This window comes from Cygnus olor, chromosome 5 (assembly GCF_009769625.2).
Source record: "Cygnus olor isolate bCygOlo1 chromosome 5, bCygOlo1.pri.v2, whole genome shotgun sequence".
NCBI classification, from domain to species: Eukaryota; Metazoa; Chordata; class Aves; order Anseriformes; family Anatidae; genus Cygnus; species Cygnus olor.
Window position 1 is genome coordinate 17,957,173 of NC_049173.1, and position 21,047 is coordinate 17,978,219.

Consider the following 21,047-nt stretch of genomic DNA (forward strand, 5'->3'; position numbering starts at 1 on the left):
AAACAAATGTGCTTGCAGGGCATGCAGGAGAACGCTCCTGCATGGTGTGGCCCTGGGGATGTGGCCAAGTCACCATCGTCTTGTGACCATCCAGAGAGCCCAGCCTGCAGCACGCACTAAGATAAAGAGCTGAAACACACCAGCAGCCTCACAGACAAGCCATGCTACTGGGGAGATTAAGGAAGAGTGATGACATTGATAAGACTGAAAACGTGCAATGCCACTGACCAGATTAAGAAAGAATGATGCTGTTGATAAAACTGAGAAAGTGACACTATTGATACGACTAAGAATGAGAAATGTCAAGTCAAAGAAGGGGTAGGATGTAAATCTTCAAAGACTACAGACCATCTGAAGGAAAAAGGGTTCTCCAGGGCATTTTCTGAAGAAATGCTGATTGAGTTCTCAATTGCGGGCAACGGAAATCAGCAAACCAAAGAAATTACCAGGAAGTATGAGTGGCTAAGTGGATATTTGTGCTTGTAAGTAATTACGGCTAATAGGACCACAGATACTCTTCTTCCTCTAACAATCTCATTTATATAAGATAAATATTAACATTAAGAACTACTGGCATCAGTTATTACAGGTAAAAATTAACTGTATCACTGCAAAGGGGTTTTATAATGATGTGGCTTTCTAAGTTGGGAAAAGACTGAAGGGACACACAACAGTCTTTTGAGTACCTAAGAGGCCATTTTCTGTGTCTGAGGATAAGACAAAAATTAGGAAAGTCACTAAACTGCAGTAAGATAGACATTGGGATAAACTTTTTTTCTAGTCAGGATGATAACACACTAGGCTGGATTCCTTGTGGAAGCTGTGGAATCTCCACCACTGCAGGTTCAAAACATCAGCTTGGACAAATGTGTATCAGGAAAGTAATTGCACACAAGATACCTCCTCTAGGAACAGAGGTGGACCTGGTGAACTTTGGAGATCTGGTCCCAGCTCTGTTTCCTATGATTTTAGGACAGTAGCAAAGGTTAGGATCAACACCATATTTTGATCATACAGGAAACACACCTGAAGGGAGATGTTACAATGGCAAACAAACAATATCAGTTCTCAGAAACGGTTTTAGAAATGTTGTAAGTTACTTTAAAGCACCAGTTCAGCAGAACATTTAAGCATACTTCTCCAGGTCTAAGGACACAGAACACCCAAACCCTGATGCCCTGAGGTAATATAAAACCAGTCCAATGACACCTGTCATTACAAAATTAACTAAAGACCTAAAAACTCGGTGCTGGGGAATCAGTCACTTGGAAGCGTCAAGTGTTCAACAAACTGCCGGACAGCTCACACGTCCAACAGAAAGAAAGACATCTCAAAGCCCGTGTTCAGGGAGCAAGTGTTAATGGCGATTTCTTGAAGAATTGCCCTTAGTAATTACATAATCATTCCTCGGTGTGTTTCCCATGTGGAGTGAAACTGATCTGAATTGGAAATCCCATTACTAAGACGTAGTGACCCCATTTATCACAGTGGTAAATGCGCAGAAGATTGCCTGTCTTTCACTAAAGCAAGCTCCTTTTCTCCGGGGCTCTTGGCTGCCCACAGCAGCTAACGCAGCCTTTCTGTTGACACCCACAGGCACCCTGGGGCGCTGATGTCAGCTCCTGGCTCTGTCCCTTTCCATCTTCATGTTCTCTTCTCAGCCCCCCTGAATGTATCTATTCAATATCACCTTCCCCTGCACCTCCTTCAGCCCGGATAAACTCGGGTTTGTTCACCAACGAAGCAGGCAGTGCCCACCGACCTGTTGATTCTGCCACGGAAAGCCAGCGCGACGGAGAGCTGGGTGGTTTGAAACCCAACCTTCCCAGGCACTGCACCTGGCAGCTGGGCACCGCAGAGCCGGTTTCATGACTTTTGTTCTGTAAAAGATCAGCCCAGCAGCAAAGTCCCTTCAGAGCTCGCAGCCTACCGACATTCCCCAACTCCGGACCGAAGACTCGCTCCAGAAAGACGCCGCAAAAATCGGGATGGCGTGGCGGCTCTTCAAATCCTTTTGGCTTCGGGTGTGAGCAGTGATCCCCGGAGCCTGTCCCTGCATCCTGAGGATCCCCCGTCCCTCCGGGGAGGCGAGCACAGCCCGCGGGCAGCCCACCTGCCGCCGGCCCGGCTCGGGCGCCCCTCCACAGCCGGGCTGGGGCACGCAGGGACCCCCGGGCACCGGCACGACGGCGGCACCCCCACCCCCCGGGACCCCGTCGAGTCCGGGCACTCACCGATGGTGGAAACGACGGTGCCCACGAAGTAGAAAGCGCCGGTGAAATCCCACCGGGGCCGGATGTCATCGACGCGGATGCCGGCCACGGTGGCCTCCTCGTACTCGCGGAGGAAGTGGCGGAGCTCGGCGCGGCTGAGGTTGTGGCGCTGGGTGAAGTTCTCCAGCCGCTCCTCCCAGCGCTCCTTGGCCTGCCGCTCGGTGGGCAGCTCGATGGCCGAGAAGACGGCGGCGCCGCACAGCATGTACAGCACGATCAGCACCGCCAGCAGGAGGAACCGCGCGTTGTCCGCGTTCAGGCGGCCCGCGCTGGAGCAGCAGCAGCCGCCGCCGCACGCCATCCTCCGCCGGGCGGCACCGGCCGGCCGCGCCGCGCCGCTACCTCGGGGCCCTCCCGCGGCCGCCGCCCGGCATCACGGCGGCGCCGTCCGCCACGCGTGAGCGGGGACAACGGCTCGAGGCGTCCCGGCGGTGGCGGCCACCGGCCGTCCCGTGCCGTCCCCTCCTCCCCGCCCCGTCCCGTCCCGTGGAGCCCCTCAGCCCCCTCGGGCCACCCCCGCGGCCGCCGTCTGGGCGAGTTTCATATCCCCTTCCTTCCCCCGCCCCGAGCACGTCGGAGAGGGGCGCAGGGACAGGCACCGCCAAGCGCCTCCTGCCCGCCCGCCCGCCGCCGGGGGGGTTGAGGCGGGCCCGGCGGGGGCAGCGGCAGCACGGCTCGCCCCGCCGCCCCGGGGCGCCGCCATGTGAGGAGCGGGCGCCCCGAGGGCAGCTCCCCTCAGCCGAGGCGGCACCGAGGCCCTCCGAGGGGCTGCGGGCGGCGGCTCCGCGGCCTCCCCGCCCGCCCAGGGGCTCCTCAGGGCCCCTCAGAGCCCCCTGGCAGAGGCGGGCGGCTCGGCGGCTGGGCGCCCCCATGTGCGAGGGCTCCGGCGCGGTTGTGCCCACGCTGCCACAGCGCAGGAGGAGTTACTGCTCGTTGCCAAAAGAGGGCACCGCTTTCTTTGCGGGTCTGGTGCTCTCTCTCCTCAGCGAGGCGTTATCGGCGCCGCGCCCGGCACCCAGGGGCCGTGCGTGAGGCAGGTGCCGCGCCCGGGCTGCGGGGTGCCTCCACGCCGGGCTGTGTGCGGCCGCAAAGCGCTCTCGATGGAAACTTTCTGGAAAGATAAGTTACTATAAGAAGAAAAAGCTGAAGTCAGCGATATCCGGCAATTACCACAGTGCTGGATTCTACTTTAAAAGACCGTGGGTTAGAATTCACCTCTGTACAACATATTCATACATAAACGCTTTTTCTTTCCGGTGAAAGACAAGTTACACACATCTTATTTTAGAAATATGGTTCATGAGGTATTACTGCAACATTCTCCCCTCCCTTCTATTAATTATGTTGCAGCAAAAATGCAATGGGAATGAAGATATTCTTAATAATTATCCCCTTAATGTCAATCTCCCTTAATGTCAAATAAAGAACGCTTAGTGTGAGAGCCACGGGCCGTCTCGTAGCCTGAGACGTGTTTACATCTCAGGCATGGGTCTGAGTCCTGCAGGCTGAGTGCGTGCAACTCTGTGCTGGTTTCCAAGAGAGGATCACCAAGGATGGCATGGCAAGGGATCTGCTTGGCCAGCACGGCACTGAGGGGAGCCAAGTTACTTCCCACATCACACAGCAAACCAGCAGATGAGGATGAATGAGACTCGCGCTTTCTCTTTGTTTTCCCTGTTTATTGTTATTCGTAGGTGAAAAGTAACACATTATGTTGTGGTTTTGTTCCCTCTTCATTCCTCTTCAGCATACACTGGCATATTGCAAATAAAATTAGCAGCGATGCTGGAAGACATTGAACAGCCAAAAAAGAAGACTTAGATGCCAGTCAAACTAACCAGACTGTGCCATGTGCAAAGGTAACCACATACTTCCATTAAAAGTGCTCCTCTATCTTTAAAATTATCGACAGTTTCTATTAGAAGAAAAACAAAACAAAACAAAAACTTTATCCCCTGCTTTGACAGTGAGAAAGAAGATGGATCTAAATCAGTTCTCTTGCAAAGAGCGCCCTCAGCCTGCTCTGAAGCTTCTGTCCATCAAAGTTGTTCTTCAGTGGCTTGGATTGGCACAGTGGGTACAGGAGTCTTCACCTGCTTGTAACCATGACGTCGCTGTGATTGCCACAGGAATGTAAAGAACAATCCCGTTATCCAAAGAGTTATCCAAGGAAAAATATCCAGGGATTTAGAGTTCTCACTGTTATTTATATATATATTTTTAGTGTGAAATAGTTTTTGTGTCGGTTTTATGTGTAGCGTGAGCATGATTATTAATACAGGTACAGAACATCTGTCATGCTCCTGAGAAACAATGAAGCATGCAACTGTCATGAGGCATCAAAAATTGCAAGTGATCCTAATTTGTCAAATCTGATCTTCACCAAACTAAAGCATTACAAAGGATGTGCAGTGATTTAATCTCTTGAGAAAGCAGCTTATTAATGCTTCCTATTAAGGGACAGAACAAATTTGAGCTTATATTGACTGGAATCCTGAAGCGGAAAATGAAAAAATGGCTGGCAAATACCACAGGTATAGTACCTTTTATTGTTTTAAGCTCCTTTTTCTTCCTTTACTTCCCCTGTTTCTAATTAAGGTACTTACTCTAAATAATACTTTCTTGTAAAAAAGGTCACTAATCCCCTCGCTGTTGTGTAGACAGCTGGAAAAAAGTTTCAGGTGAAAAAAAATGTTTAAACGTATTGGTGATATTTAAATTAACCCTAAACCCAAATTAACACCTTTTGAGCCTGAACACTGAATGCATTGCCATTAACCTCAGCATGTTCACTTGTGGTATTGTCATCAGGAAATTTGCTACATTTGCCTTATACCTCAGAACCACAAGCACTAAGTTCCATTGTGTTTTTTCTGTGCATGTTTTTAGGGTCAAAGGAAGTTGTGGTAGTGGGGTTGAGCACAACTGTAAATAGTAAAAAAAAACAAACAAACAAACAAAAAAAAACAATGTATTTTCTGGTTCTATGGATATTGTTAAACGATAACCCTGTAAATAAGAAAAACGCAGTCACTGAGTACCCTAATAATCACAGAATTGTAGGGGTTGGAAGGGACCTCAAGAGATCATCGGGTCCAACCCCCCTGCCAAAGCAGGATCCCTAGAGCAGGTTGCCCAGGTAGGCGTGCAGACGGGTCTTGAATATCTCCAGAGAAGGAGACTCTACAACCTGGGCAGCCTGTTTCAGTGCTCCGTCACCCTCACCGTAAGAAGTTCTTTCACATGTTGGTGCGGAACTTCCTGTGCTCCATTTTTTAGCCATTGCCCCTTGTCCTACCCCACAAACCACTGAGAAGAGGTTGGCCAAGTCCCTCACTTAAGGTATTTATAGACATTGATAAGATCCCCTCTCAGTCTTCTTTTCTCAAGGCTGAACAGACCCAGGTCTCTCAGCTTTCCCTAATAATGATTACTAATAAACGTCTGATCAGAACAGAGCTATTATTAATGTGTCAACAAGTAACTTGGAAGACTCACAAAGAGATTTGGTTTCTGTATCTCACTGATGGGATATTTTTTAATTAAGCATTTATCACATTTGGAAGCGATAAGCTGGTATGCTTAACTGAAATGCACTGCTTGTCTTTGGAGAAGCTGTGAGAGAGCTGCAATTTACTTCCAAGCAAGTTTTATACACAATAAAGTTTCTTCTGAAACTTGATAAACTTGAAATTAACAAACAAATCTGGAAAAAAAAATCAATAAAAAAAACCCCACACCTTCATAAACATGCGACACTTTGGGCATTTAGAATAGGCTAAACTTTTCAACATGCCTGTTCCATTGTTAAGATTTCCAAAGAGATTACATCTCTGGTGGAGTTCTACTGAACGAAAAGTAAGGAATGTCACGTCTTGCCTTTACCCATCTATTTGCATCTCTCACAAAGCAGAAAGATCACTGAATCTGCTTGTATGAAAAAGATTTACAGAAATGAGAAACTACATTTTCCATCTTTTCCACATCAGTTATTAAAATGGAAGGATAATCATATTCTAGACTTCTTAGGGATGACTTTCATTTATACTTACAGCATACCCTATAGAGGGTATTTTTATTTGAAGATTAAATTTTGCTGTTGTAAATGAGAGACAGAGAGATTCAGGACTTAATAGTCCCTACAAGGGACTCCTCAAGAAATCTCAAGAACAACTACCACTTCTGGAAGCCAATTTACAGTTGCATGCTGTTTAACTTCTCTCATTTCAACAGGTAAAAAAACCAAAGTTGATAGCTTAGTTTTCCAAACCGCATAACAAACCAACACCATTCAGAGCAGGTTTTTCTTTGTTTATACTTTTTTTTTTTTTTTTATGTTTCCATATATATAGGCACATAATTAGAAAAGTCATTTCACAGTTTTCTGTGCCTGCAGTACATCTGCTGTGTAATATATTTTGTCTCTCGTTTCTGTATAACAAGACCACTGATTATGCTTTTTCTTTTTTCCTCTACTTTTATTATCTGCAGTGAAGTAGCTTTTCCCAAGCTACTCATGTATGAGCATGCCACTCATCTTCCTCTGGGGTTTTCAAAGCACCAGGCTGTGTCCTGTAGGGCTCTGGCGGCCTTCCTTCAAGTTACTCCTACTGCTTTTCATTCTACGTCTTGCAGAGCTGTAACCCACATCTAATGTTTGCATGACATGGGAGCAAACTTTAGTCAACATAAGGAAATGCCTAAGCTGCAACTGTACATGGAGATGAGCTTTATCCATGTGGAATGCACTTTGCAAAAGCAAGGTCTGGAGACAGGGTAATTCGTATCTTCTTCAACCTACGCCTGCACGCCTGGGAGCTGCCTTCTCTGATCTCAGTTGACTAAAAGAAGCTGCCTTCATCTTACTTTAAGACAGTATTTGTAAGAAAAACAATACGTTTGGTAAGAACAAAAGTTGACTTTACCGCAGGCAGAGCAATGGACAACCCTACAGATTTGCATTCCTTTTACTACTATATGATGGCTTCCTTCCTTTGCAGAGATAAAAGCATCAAAATAGAAGAAAAAACATCCAAATTTTTTTTTTTTTAATAGATGACAAAGTTCTTCCTTTACCCACACACATACCATTGCAATGAACCTATAGAACAAGGAAGTGTCTAGATGTTCAACTTTCTGTGAGCAAAAGACATGAGAATTGTGTTGGAAAATTGTATTGGAAAATTGTATCCTAGATTGAGATTTTCACTGGTGGTATCTCCAGAGAAATATGACTACTTTTTCATGCTATACATAAGAAAAAGCAGTACCTTTTTTAATCTGCATAGCAGTAGCAGAACCAATCAAGAAAGTGTTGGCATGCTTACCCCTTTCCTACCCATAGCCTAGCAAGAAAGGAAGAAAGTAGAATTCAGGACAATTCTAAGTAAACAAAATAAAAAGACACTCATATACAATATATTTATTTCCTCAAAAAGAGCAAAATGGGGGTCACACAAAGTGTCATGAGAAGGATGCATCTCTACAGGCACTTCCATGGAGGATTTTTCAGAAAGTGTGGACTATAATGTTATTTGTAGCAGTGTAATAGTTTGCATACACGTGTTAAATAGATTTTTAAAAAAGCACCAAAAAAAATAATCACTTCAGCTTTACCCTTTCCATTTCCAAAAGAACAGAAGAGAAGTCACAAGAGGAGAGATAATGAATGAAGTCAACGCCAGAACTTCTATTTGTTTCAGTATAGTCGAGACTTCCACAAAGCAGGATGCTGTTTTAATAACTTATTTTAAAATTTTGATGGTTAAAAATCAAATGCAAGTAAAGGGTCCAGAGCTGTTACAGTAGTAGTTGAAAAAAAACCCAAAAAACAGGCAATTTAGAAGAAATTAAAGAGAATTAGTCGACACACAATTCCCAGAGACCATGTAAACTAAACCAAAACATTAAGTTCCCAGATTGGCACTGGAACTGTGCATGGTAGTGCATTGCACATTAAGGGAGAAACCTAGACACACGAATCAACTTGTATATAGTCAGAATAGAATTCGAAAACGAGTAAGTAGAGTCAATTTTGATGAATGAAGAAGCAGAAAAGGCAATATATTAAAAAAAGAAGAAAGGAAAAAAGAAAAAAGCCAAGGTATAAAGATTAAATTAAAATAGGAAATTATTTCTCTGATCTTACTGAGCTCATTTTGGCATCTTCAGCATCTTCAATAATTCTCACCATGTTTCCTGCTTTTGTCCTTCAGGATACCAGTTACAGTTGCTCAGATTAAAAAGAAATTCAAAAGTAAGAAAGGAAATGGTAGGGCTAACGTCATTGTATGGCTAAAATTCTGACAACCTTGGTCATGGTGATTTATTCTAGAGCTGTGAAATCTCATCAGCTTCACCAATATGAATAGAAATATCTGTGGAATTAGGTGGTATCTAGCATTATAAAGAACATGAAAATCCATTTGAGCTTTTTCAAACACGTGCATGGGGTAGGTAAGATATCAAAGTGAGTATCCGCACACTACATGAGTTTACTGGTCTCCATATTCAGTTCTTGGCATTACATCTATATTTGCTTATTTACTTGGGATTTTATGTGCAGTTATTTGTTACTTTCTTCACATTTGTTTGTATTTACATTACTCAGAGACAGGCTGAAATATTGAAATCATAGAAAGTCTTAACAGCAGAAAGTACAAGGAATTAACATATTACTCATTACTGAAAAAGCACATTGTCACATCTAAAAAGTCCACCAAAGGAGGCAGCTATAATATCATTGCACATTTGCACACCTAACATGGAACAAACCACATGGAACCTTTCACACCTTGTTACATTTATAGCACTGGATTTAATCTCAGTAGCAAGGAAAAAACTAGCTAGATCACTGTATTTGTCTTAAGCCAAAATTAGGTCATTGGTTTACTATGCAACTCCAGTAAGAAACTAGAGTCTTATGTTGCTCCAGACAAATTTCATCTGTTCAAAAGTCACAAGCGACAAAGTTTCCTGTTTTGTCCCTGAAGGGAGTAAACTCGGACTATCACATTATGTTAGAGGATACAGCGACACAGGCCAACAGTGACACGCAACTATGAAACTAGATTTCCAGTTGTCCACCTTGATCTGTGGATGTTCGGCAGCTCTGCAGTTTGCTTCCCTTCCACAACACGACCTCTGTGATGGATGGTTTATAAAATCAGTACGGAACCTTGTACAGTTGGGGGTTCAGTCAGCTGAGCTTTTAGAAAACAACCAATTGTATTAACCATTAAAACAGTTTGATCAGACCCTAACCAATTTTATCCACTTAAGTTACAGGGGAAAATAAAAGCATTACCTTCTCCTTTACAGCCTTATTAGCAACACTGCAAAAATGTATGCATGTTATTTGCACCAGTATGTATCGATATGGATTAACAATGAATTCTTGCACTGTTGTAAGGAAAAGCACTTCATTTTGAAGGGGCACCAGAACAGATCCATTCTCAGCAGGAGCCGACTATAGTCTAATGTGCTCAGGCAAATCTAGTTACATACATCAGACATTGTTGTATGTCATAACAGAAGGAAAACAGTGTCTGAAAACAGACATTTCATTTGTCTGTTTTCTCCTTTGCTTTCACTTTCCAAATATTAGGGCCCCTATTTTCTAAAGACAATTCTGAAATCCAGAAGTTTTCTAGATAACTTCTAGATAAAAAGAATTATCTATGATTCAACTACTTACCAGAATTAAGTGAAATAGGAATGAAAACAAGAAAATTGTGAAAGAAGACATGAAACAAACAATTGGGATGGTATAAAAAAATGGAATTTTAAAGTATTCTGCCTAAGAGGAATTTTAAGAGCAATTAAGAAGCATTCAAATCTGTCCTGGCTCCTGACAGCTTGTAAACAGTCTACAAAATAGCGATTAAACAGCATTTTCTGGCCAAAGGTGTTTTCAGGAGCTTTCTGTTCAGCTCTAGTATGTCATCAAGCCCAGCTGGATGCAGAAGCTTGTTACCATGCTGGAGCTTTGGTCATCTTTGGACAGTTTCTTCAAAACAGGTTTTCCTTAATGTTACAGGACAGTGGAAGTTAAAAAAGAACTATGTACATACCTATGTCTACCAAGCTCCAACTTCCAAGCTCCAACTTTTACTTGAAATGTTAGCCTTAAACCACATACTGTTAAGCAAGCTAAGTCAAAAGCCTTTTCTCTCTTTCACCTCCACCACCCATCAGTGCCTCAGTTCACACATTATGTCACAAAATTGCTTTGGGTCACAGTCATGTGGTGGAAAGATTTCATGTGTTTTCTAGCAGAACTGATCACTTGGCTTATTTGTTCACACTGATGAACTTTGGAATGATCTTCTGACAGTGGATTAATGTGAGCCCTGGAGAGCTGAAGTTAAATCATGCCAAGTTACTAGAGACCACAATATTCCAGCTGGAATTTAACCAGGAATGCCTCAGCCTGTCAACCACTCCATGCCAAAAACAGAAATAGCCATAGATGTAGCATTAGTAAATTGCAACATTATTCATTCACAATAGATAAACATCTATTAATTTTTAGCCTACCTTCTAGGAGTCTTAAAGTTGTCCTCATATAGGACTTTTCCACTCAGAGCTTCTTGAATTCTCACAGATGGAAATAATTAAGATGTAATCATACTCTTAAAAATTAATAGAAAGGCTACGAAGTTATTCTCAGTTTTCAGAACAGTGCTCCGGTTACAAGTTACTTTCCCTGATCCTCCACGCATTTTCAAGCACATCAGGGATAAAAATCAAACTGTTACTGCAAGTAGTATAAATAGTAAAGATTCTGCACATAGAATCAAGGAAAGATAGAAACCAGAAACCCATCTTCCAATCTGTTCCACAGACATCCCTGAAGCACTGATTCATATGCAATGTACATTATGTGGAAAGTTCTCAAAACTGGAAAAAACAATGATCAATGGGCCTGTAAATTGCCAACACTATAAAAGAAATGAGCAGCCTGATACTTAAGTTCCTGGTATATGCTGTGTAAAGTGAGTGTAAAATTCCTCTGTGCTATAGGCAAGGTTATCTATTTACCTTTTGCATAAGAGACTGTTCAATGGTTTCCTGAACAAAAGCTTCAAAATAACCTTTTTGATTTGTAACCTTCTTAATTTGTAAACCGTAACTGCAGGAGAGAAATTGAAGTTAACTAAAGAGGGTCCACCAACAGGGAAAGGCTAAGAAAGATAGCAAAGCAGCAGTGCTTTACAGTGTTTCTTTATGGATTGGTATGTGACACCATAGGAAGGAAAACTTCTCCTTGCTAGTCAGATGCCATGACAACCTAAAGACATGCCTTTTTCATGGCAACTTCTGAATGAAACAAGGATATACATTAGGCAAACATTGGGAAGACGTGCTTCCCCAGTGTAGTCCAAGCCATCTTGGGGAACACCACTGCAAAATGAAAGCAGCAGTACTGGAACTGCTACCCAGTCCAATTATTTGGGATCCAGAGGGAATTATATGAGTGGAATACTGCACTATACAATAAAATTTTTGGATTACAGGACCTGTTGTTTATACATCCTATAGTATATTTAGGACTACTTTTCAGGACCCCCACCCACCCTATTTAGTGTTTTTTGACAGTACTTGAGTGTCTGCAAGTGCAGGTTAAAAGGGGGGCTTAGGAAATAACTTGTGATGTACTGCCAGAAGCCAAAACAGCAAATAAAGCTTGCATTAGAAGTGCGTTACCAAAGGAAATGTTCAATCCAATTTAATATGTACACACTTAGATGGAACCAAAGATATATAAACAAGATTAACTTTATTTTCATTTAAGTTTTACATACAATAGCTTTTATTAGAGCTACTGGGGCCAACTGACAGTCTCCCAGAACAATACAATTCAAATCCACTACAGCTAAAAACTGCAGAGAGGATCTCTGAGAACAGTCTTACACTTGTTTTGAATCTTGAAAAAAATCTTGAAAAACATACTGGAAACAGCAGTAATGAAAAAACATATAAAAAGGTATTTTAAAAAAATGCAGTGTTACGAGTTCATTTATAGTAATATAGTTACAGATTCTCTAAGACTCTGTCCAGTATCAACAGTTATCTTTCAATTAGAACTTAGCCATTACAGCAGACATCGTAGCTTAAAAACACAAATAAGCAGTCTTGCATCTAGCATAGCAGGCTCAGTGTCAGTCAGTGAAACATCACAGAACACCGGTAACGTTCACGATGGAACCCACATGTTTCCATGTGTATCAGGGGCATCAGTGTAAGGAATATTCCAAATCCATGGTTGATCTGTAAACCAAAACAAAAATATGCTGAGGAAAGTTCCGTTATTAAACAAAAGTTTGATCATCTTCCTCTTCCCCTGCCTTTGGAGGAGGAAGAAAGCTCAAAGCTTCCACTGGTTATCACACGATCCCATGCACAATGTTAGTACAAATCCTGATAGACAAAACACACTGAGGCCATGGTCAGCCATGAATCAGGGAAGACGGCAGGTCAGTCTGGCAACTATACTAAGTATCCTGCAGGTTAAAACATCTTTTCCTTCAAGATCAGTAATATTTTCCTCACAGCCACTACCAATTTGTACCTGCATGACTTGGTACACACCAAGCTAAGCTACAGTGCCTCCTACTTGGGCACAAAGAAATGGCTATTATGGTTGGTGTCTCAGTGCTGTATTGCCGCTCTTAGAAACTTTTGGCACCAGCTTCCTAACACTAGGACTTTAAGAGAAAATTTCCTGAAAAAGGAGGGGAGATAAACTGGGCACAGCTGGCAGTCGAGTTGTATCAAGACATCCACAAGCATGATCCAAAGCTTCTGCCTTTACCCATGCTAAAAGCTAGAGCTGTATCCCTTTGTGCAACGCGAGGCTGGTACAAGGAATTTCTCTATGCATTGAATCAGAGGTGATGTGAGAGTCAATCCCCAAGCACTCTAAATCAAGTGCTATGCTTTCACAATAGGATCAGGCCAACCTGTACTGGTAAAAGACATAACAGAATCATGGAATCATTCAGGCTGAAAAAGACCTCCAAGATCATCTAGCCCAACCATTAACCTAGCACTGCCAAGTCTACCCCTATATCATGTCCCTAAGCACCACATCTACACCTCTTCTGAATACCTTCAGGGAGGGTGACTTAACTTCTTCCACTGACAGCCTGTTCCTCACAACCCTTCAATCAAGTGAAGAAACTTATCCTAATATCCAACCTAAACCTTCCCGGCACAACTTGAGGCCATTTCCTCTTGTCCTATCACTTGTTGCTTGGCAGAAGACACTGACCACCCCCCCACCCCACTACAACCTCCTTTGAGGTAGTTACAGAGCATGATAAGGTCTCCTCTGAAAACTACACAGCAGTTTTAGCCAGATTTCTGTACTATTTGTACATGATGGCATATCGGACAAATGTTGTGGGTCACCCTTGAGCATCCTTTTCTCCAGGCTAAATAACCCCAGTTCCTTCAGCCGTTCGTAAGACTTGCTCTCTAGACCCTTCACCAGTTTCACTGCCCTTCCTTGGACACACTCTAGCACCTCAATGTCCTTCTTGTAGTGAGGGGCCCAGAACTGAACACAGTTGTGTGACACAGTTGTGTCACACAAGGTGTGACCTCACCAGAGCTGAGTACAGGGGGACAATCACCTCCCTGCTCCTGCTGGCTACGCTATTCCTGATGCAACCAGGATGCCATTGGCCTTCTTGTCCACCTGAGCACACTGCTGGATCATATGCAGATGGCTACTGACCAACACACCCAGGTCTTTTTTGACAGGCAGCTTTCCAGCCACTCTTCCCCCAGCCTGTAGCATTGCATGGGGTTGTTGTGCCCCAAGTGCAGGACCCGGCCCTTGGCCTTGCTGAACCTCATACAGTGTGTCTCAGCCCATTGGTCCAGCCTATCCAGATCCCTCTGTAGAGCCTCCTACCCTTGAGCAGACCAACACAACTTGGTGTTATCTGCAAACTTACTGAGGGTACACTCAATCCCGTCGTCCTGATCATTGACAGAAATATTAAAGAGAACTGGGCCCAGTACTGAGCCCTGGGGGACTCCACTTGTGACCAGCCTCCAACTGGATCAACTCTTCACAACTCTTTGGGTCCAGCCACAAATAGAAATAATAGGAATATTTCAAGTCAGATGAGACAAAGGAGCTTGATGAGAAGAAAATTTTATCCAGCAAAATAGCAGTACTCAAAGAGATTCAAGAGGGGAAAAAAGTCTGAATGTTATCAGCAAAGCAGAAAGAAATTTAATCTATAAATATGCCTAGCTGAGACAGGCTGTTGTTGGCTCATTTCCCAAATACTAGACTGATTCATTATCTGTTTTACTTCCAAGGAACTATTAAATTATATTCCTTGCCTATATATATATACATATAAATAAAATCTTAGTATCATCAACATATTCAGCTTTATCATAGTCTTTTCTGGGCTTTTTCAGGCTGTCACAGCAATGTGAACTCCTGTCATTGACTAACAGATCATTGTATATAGTTTATAAACTATATAGTTTATCTTTAAAGATATGAAGTAGTTCTATCATCTACCAGATGATTATTTTTCTTCTTAATTCTGTTTTGCCCTGAAGATGCATATGCTGCCTACAAATAGGCTTCTGTTGTTCAGCTGACAATTGGAGGTGAACAGCTGCCATTGTTCAAAACAGCAATTTGCAAAGAGTTAATAATGTACAAGTTACATGTAACAAATGTTATCTGCTAAAAACTAATAAGGTCCTTCATCACTTCAAAGATGAAGATCATTCCTACTCTATTTTAAAACTGCCAGATGTTAAACGTGCATGTTATTCTCTGCAGCAATAGAAAAGATGCAAGCTACGTATATCATACATGGCAAAACTGATAGCTTCTCCCTGCAACTCCATTTCTTCTGGTTTGCATTGGCAATTTAAAGCAGCTGGAGAAAAATAGTCTAAAGGAAAGATGCTCAAGTAAAGGCTCTATGTGCAACTAACTCTGATTTGTTAGGATGACATATTGTTAAATTTCATACTTCAGCTAAAAACCCTGCAGTCTGCACAAGATGGATCAATCCCATGCAAGTGCAACAACTAGACTGGGCATCATACATCTATTCTGAAAAAGAATAAAACTAAAGTGCTTATTTTAGACTCTTGGGTTGACCAACTACTAAAGCAAAATATTGACCGTCCAATGAATTTGCCATCTCATGACGCTCTCAATTAACAACCTGAAGCATATTCTGGAAGCGCTCTCTCAGCCAAACACAAGATTTGAGCTCAAAGAAATTGGCTAGCAGCATGTGATAAGACCAGAGAATCTAGTGGCAGCCCATCCTGGTCTTCAAGACTGTAAACCTACTATAAGACAATACACCGAAGTGGTAAAATTAAATATTGACTAACTCAAATTTCCTCTACAAAGTGCTCATTTCTTTATGACCATTAAAAAGAGCTTGACAAAAAACAGGCTTTGCCATGTTACCAAGTGTTAGATGGCCGTTCAGAGTCCACATATGAGTAAGTGGCCAGTCTGAAGAGAGCTGCAACCTCATATGGCAGGTTCACCAACCAATAATAATGCTTTTGGTTACACCCAGGAAGGAAATGGATGACAACACTACCTGAGATTGGTTCCAACTTCTCCCAAGAAGACTATCATTGTAGTTAGTATATCAGAGTAATGTGTACCCACTACTTCACAAAGCGAAAAATTAAGCTTCTAGATATACTCAGATTTATTTTATTTACCACTGCTGCTAATGTTTAATCTAGTAAGTGAAATACTGTCTATTGAATCTATTAGTAACACTAGAAACAGGACTAGCTTCTAGTTGTCATCTCTCCTCAGAGAGAACGTTGTCTTAAGAGTTTGTACAATATTAAGCATGCTGAGAAGACTTGAAGTTCTCTAAAAATTTGAAAGGATGCTGCAAGTCAAGTTCTTGCAAACTCTACAAAGTACACAGGTCCCACGTAGCTATACAGTATTAATATGAAAAATAGAGGTTATTGAAGAATAAGAATGACTTCCCCACAAATCTTAATTTCCTTCCCAGATATTTTAATTACTTGGTAGAGAAAATAGAGAATTCTAAGAATGAAGCAAGGTGGGAGAACAGCAGAGTCCAAATAAGGTGACATTCTCCCAGGACATCTGCATTTCTAACGATATAGCAGGTCCTTGTACAGGAGCTCAGAGTACTAATTACTTTAAGCTTACCTGGACAAGACCCTGATCTCCTCATTTAGGTACTGTCACTAGACAGGATAAGTGAAAGTTTTACCTACTCCCGGAATTTTTTTTTCTAGTCATAAATAACTAAAAGCACCAGACTGCAGGCAAATATGCTGTGAAATTTATTTTTACCCAACACTGAACACTAACTTGTGTGTAACAAAAAAAGATGGTGTTACTCATTTCCTGAAATCACTACAAATATCCACTAAATGTAATTTCACCATGCTCCTAATTCCCACTTACTGAAAATTGGACAGAGTAACAAACGCTGTATATCTGGTATTACAAGGAAAATGACAATTTCCTCTTCCACAGCATGGCAATGGAAAAAAAATCAAGAAGAGAAAAGGGCCTGCCACAAAGGAGAAACCTGTTCATATGAGATAATGACATACATTTTTGTGCATTCTTAATAAAATGAAATCACAACTGTCAGAGGTTGCAAACTTTAGCTAGGAGAACTAATGAATGGTTAAGTGGACTGTTCATTTTTCCACAATGCTTTAACTTGCATTAAATCCAATTTCCATCTCATTTGCCTACCATTCTTCCACCTTCTCAGAGTATGAGGTTTGATACCTTTAGCCCACAGTGGATAAATTTAATTTCTTCTGGGAAATAATGAAATATATTAATACATTTTCATAAATTATTCGAATGGCTCAGGAAAGAAGTGCTCAACAAAAAAGCAAAATAACCAAAAGAAATGTAATACTGGAACCCATCTTCTCATACACACACCATTTTCTGTGTACTGTTTGTCAGCTGAACAGCTAGCATGTTTCCTTGATTTAAATACATATATTGAAAAGAAACAAGCTCTTTCCCATTCAGTTTTATCAGAAATTCCCCTATTTTGTAGGTTTTTTCCCCCCAGAGGGTTTGAACAGTTCAAACATTAAATTCCTGTCTTGTAACCCAGTCACAACTTAAAGAATTCTCACACTGGAAGCCAAATCCCAACTGAAACCCCAATTAATATGGCCAAGCCACTATGACAGAATGACAAAGAAGAATCTTTGCAAATAGATTTCCACAGACTAAGGAATTGCTTTTCTTTCACTGTTATATTATATAATGTAATTCTGTAACATTAAGCATGTCTGATCAAAAATTGGAATTTGTATCAGCACAGGAAAAGTGTATTTTGGCATACAGATCTTCTACTTTGAGCTTTAGATTGCGTATGTATGGCCCTGCTCCTGACCATCTGTTCACTAGTCTACTTGCTTCTCTTCCTTCCTGCTGCTAATACGAGTTTTCTGATTATATCAAAGTGATCTATAATTCGCTTTCCCATGTTCAGAGAATCTGAGTTCATGGAAAAACCCCTGGAGCCTTTTCTCCTTCAATTATAGGGATCAGTCAAAACGGTTTCTTTAAGGAAAGGATAATTACTTGCATTTCTGCTTCTCAAGACTTCATTAAAATAAATTTATACTACTGACTAGAGACCTTGGGAGTTGATAACTGTGTTGTTACAGACAGATTATTTTACGAGTTCATCCCATAACATGAATGTTCTTTAGATATCTGTTTCAATTCTTCTGCCTCTTGGTGGAAAAGAATGTTTAGGGAAAAGATGTGAGAAGGCATAGGCAGCTGACTGTGTCTACTGCCAAAGCCTAGAGAATTTAAGTTCTGACATCTATTCATTTCACAGGAGAAGGCTGAGACCCAAAAGCTGAACTAAAGAAAAACAAATTCTCCACAGAAGTAAGTTTTCCATGCAAAAAGTGAAAAAGGGCTTTTAGAAAAAACTGTTTAGACGAAGTATACATGAAAATCACTGACAATCAAATGCAGGAATTAAAAATATATATAGTATACAACTACATTTTTGTAGGAGCAAACTAGTAAATGTGAAATTTGAGAATACACACATTTGAGAATGGATTCTAATTTTAATCTTTGTTGTAAAGTTTTCAAGAATTTAAGTTTTATCTAAGTATGAAGATTAAGAAAAAACTTTCAAAATACATCAGTTTAAGCATTAGGTACCAACCAGATATCAGTGTTTCATGTCCTTAGCACTACATGAGAAATCACCCACAAGTGTACATGTTCACAGCACTTAATGGAACATCAGCAGATAATCTGACCACTTCCATTCTTAGAAAGAGTTGAAAGCTGGGTCACTAACAGTGATAATATGCAGTACATTCTTCCCCTTTATTAGCAAGTAACTCAGGCACAACCCCATGATGTCTCCCCCCAACAAAACATTGATAGTACTTAAACGTACAGTGTGTTTTATACTAGAGAAAAAACAGTATTAAATAGATTTCATTTCTACATTGAGCCTTCTCCCCCCTGTCCCCGGGAAAGTTAGAATACCACTTAATACTTTTAGCTTAATTCTTTTACTTAATAAAAGAATGCAGGAAGCTCTTAAACCAGACAAACCATCTTTGCAAATTATAAAAATAACATGCATCATATTCCTGCAAGTCTTACAAGAGCGGATCTAAAGTCCTACTGAAGGTAAAACAGAAAGAGACAAGACCACCCACTAAACTAGTTAATGCAGGTATGACTACCGCTACTAGTGGACAAAAGACAAGATCGATCCATCCAAAACCTAAATAACAATAAAGAAAATTTTGAACCAAAAGACTGTAAACTGCTTTCTAGCTGCTTTCTTTAAAGTTTTAGCCAGAATGTGGGAGTGATAACATTTCAAATACAAAGTCAAACCACAATAATGTTGAAATAAAGCTCTAGAATATAACAAATTAAAATGACTTAAGAGTTACTCAGATTAGTTTGCCCCTATATAATACACCTACTTTTCTTCTGAAGTCACATCTTACCTTTGCTTCCATACCGTTCTGGTGGCAGGTCAAAAGGTACAGGAAAAGATGTTGCTGAATCATTACCTTCTGAAAGCATTTGCCCTCTCACACGGAAGTAACCTTTGTCCAAACCCTATATAAGAAGGGAAACATATGGAAAAAAGACATGCTTTTTTGGGGGGAAAAAGAATCTATTGTTAATTAGGTTTGTCTTTCTCAAGAACAAGACTTCAATGAACAAAAAGTTTTGCTTCCATTACTGAGATAAGATGCTTACTAAAGCACTTTATCCTAAGAACTCAGTGGTGGATATACTCTACCTTCTCAGTCCCATATATATCTACCAATTTGTTTCGGGCTTGTGGTCTTGCTTGTGTGAGCAGTTCCATCCCCCGAACTGGATAAGGTCTTTCCTAGCTCCACAGGGGCAACATATCCTAATACAAACTGTTGCTGCTTTCACAAACATGCTTATGGACATTGGAACTGAATTTTAATCAAGACTGTTACACATTTAATCTTTAATTTAGGGAAGAGCTTTAAAAATTCTTTGCTGTTTAGTTTTATCACTAACCTATTGGTTAGATGCTCGATGTTAACCAAATTAAGATTCAAAATTTGGTTAACCAAATTAAGATTCAACTTGAGATAGAGAAGTCTTCGAACTTCATGCTTTTCAGTTAGGTTGCATAACACCATCCACGAGCAGCAAAAAACTTCGTGTAGATTTAAAACTGCTTGCACAAAGATTTCATACTATGCCCCTATTAGAGTTTGACAGCAGATTTTGAAGTGAGATTACAGGTTAAGAACCACGAAAGAACATGCTACAATGAAACATGGTACAAGGGCAGATGGATTTAAAGCAATTCAAGTAACTTTGGCAGATGGTATCTCTTTGCCACTTTTTAATAGGAATAGGAACCCATTCATCAGTTGTAATGAATTAAAAGCAATCTCTAATATTGAGATTCTATTAGTATATTGCCAATCAAGTACAATTTAATTAGAATAGACCAGAAGTTTAAAGGCTACAAAGCTTTTTAAAGAAGTATTTCAAATGCATTCCTAAACAAGTGTATTTTTCCCTCTACGAAAGTCTGAGTATCAACTTATACTCTTGAGCCACAGAATCTATTAGTTCAAGTTTTACTAGACTAAGGTTGTTAAAGTACAAGCAAGCAAGATTCTTAATTACCACTAAGTAATTCTATTTTATTCAAGTATAATTGATGACTGAATTGACAGCCCCTATATATTGTAAAAAATAAGTTTTATTTTAGCTAAAGTTAGCATTGTAAATAAGTCAGAGAAAACAACATTCACATGACCCCACAGAAAGCAAGGGAAACAAAGCAGCCTTTCACCTTTCCTTTGATACTCTAGAAGCATAGTAGCATACAAAAGGGAGAGCTACCAAAGACAATGTCAAGCCACATTACAGCAGTTCTTGTAATTCAAGGAAATTCCCTTAGAATATAGATGCTTATTTTGCCTTGTGACCTAAAGCAACAGGAAATCACTAGTTATAAAGAAACACTATGCATTACCTCAAGGACTAGGTAAAAAAACATTTCATTTTCAATGAAAGAACAGGAGAAAAAACAAGGACCATTCTAAAGGACTGTGCGAACCAAAATCTGTTTTAACTTCCCTTTCTTATGCCTTTCAAGTCAGTGAAATTTTGATAAAATCTTCTTTAAAACCAGGCTCTTGTAGTGATTAGCTTTTGCATACAAGTAGTATGTTCAAAAT

At 40.9% G+C, this 21,047-nt stretch overlaps 2 protein-coding genes across 5 annotated transcripts in view; both read right to left on the reverse strand.

The window, feature by feature from the left end:
* KCNK13 (potassium two pore domain channel subfamily K member 13) overlaps window positions 1-2,596 on the reverse strand; it is a 68,230-nt gene extending 65,634 nt beyond the window's left edge. Inside the window, exon 1 of the mRNA XM_040559223.1 lies at window positions 2,235-2,596. Coding sequence (XP_040415157.1) covers window positions 2,235-2,574 — 340 coding nt within the window. The 5' untranslated portion in view covers window positions 2,575-2,596. The remainder of the gene's footprint in view (window positions 1-2,234) is intronic.
* A 9,441-nt stretch (window positions 2,597-12,037) lies between these two features.
* TDP1 (tyrosyl-DNA phosphodiesterase 1) overlaps window positions 12,038-21,047 on the reverse strand; it is a 44,505-nt gene continuing 35,495 nt past the window's right edge. For all 4 annotated transcript variants that reach the window (XM_040558340.1, XM_040558341.1, XM_040558342.1 and 1 more), the window contains exons 15-16: window positions 19,311-19,425; window positions 12,038-12,545 (exon numbers count right to left, since the gene is read on the reverse strand). In XM_040558340.1, coding sequence (XP_040414274.1) covers window positions 12,472-12,545; window positions 19,311-19,425 — 189 coding nt within the window. In that variant the 3' untranslated portion in view covers window positions 12,038-12,471. The remainder of the gene's footprint in view (window positions 12,546-19,310; window positions 19,426-21,047) is intronic.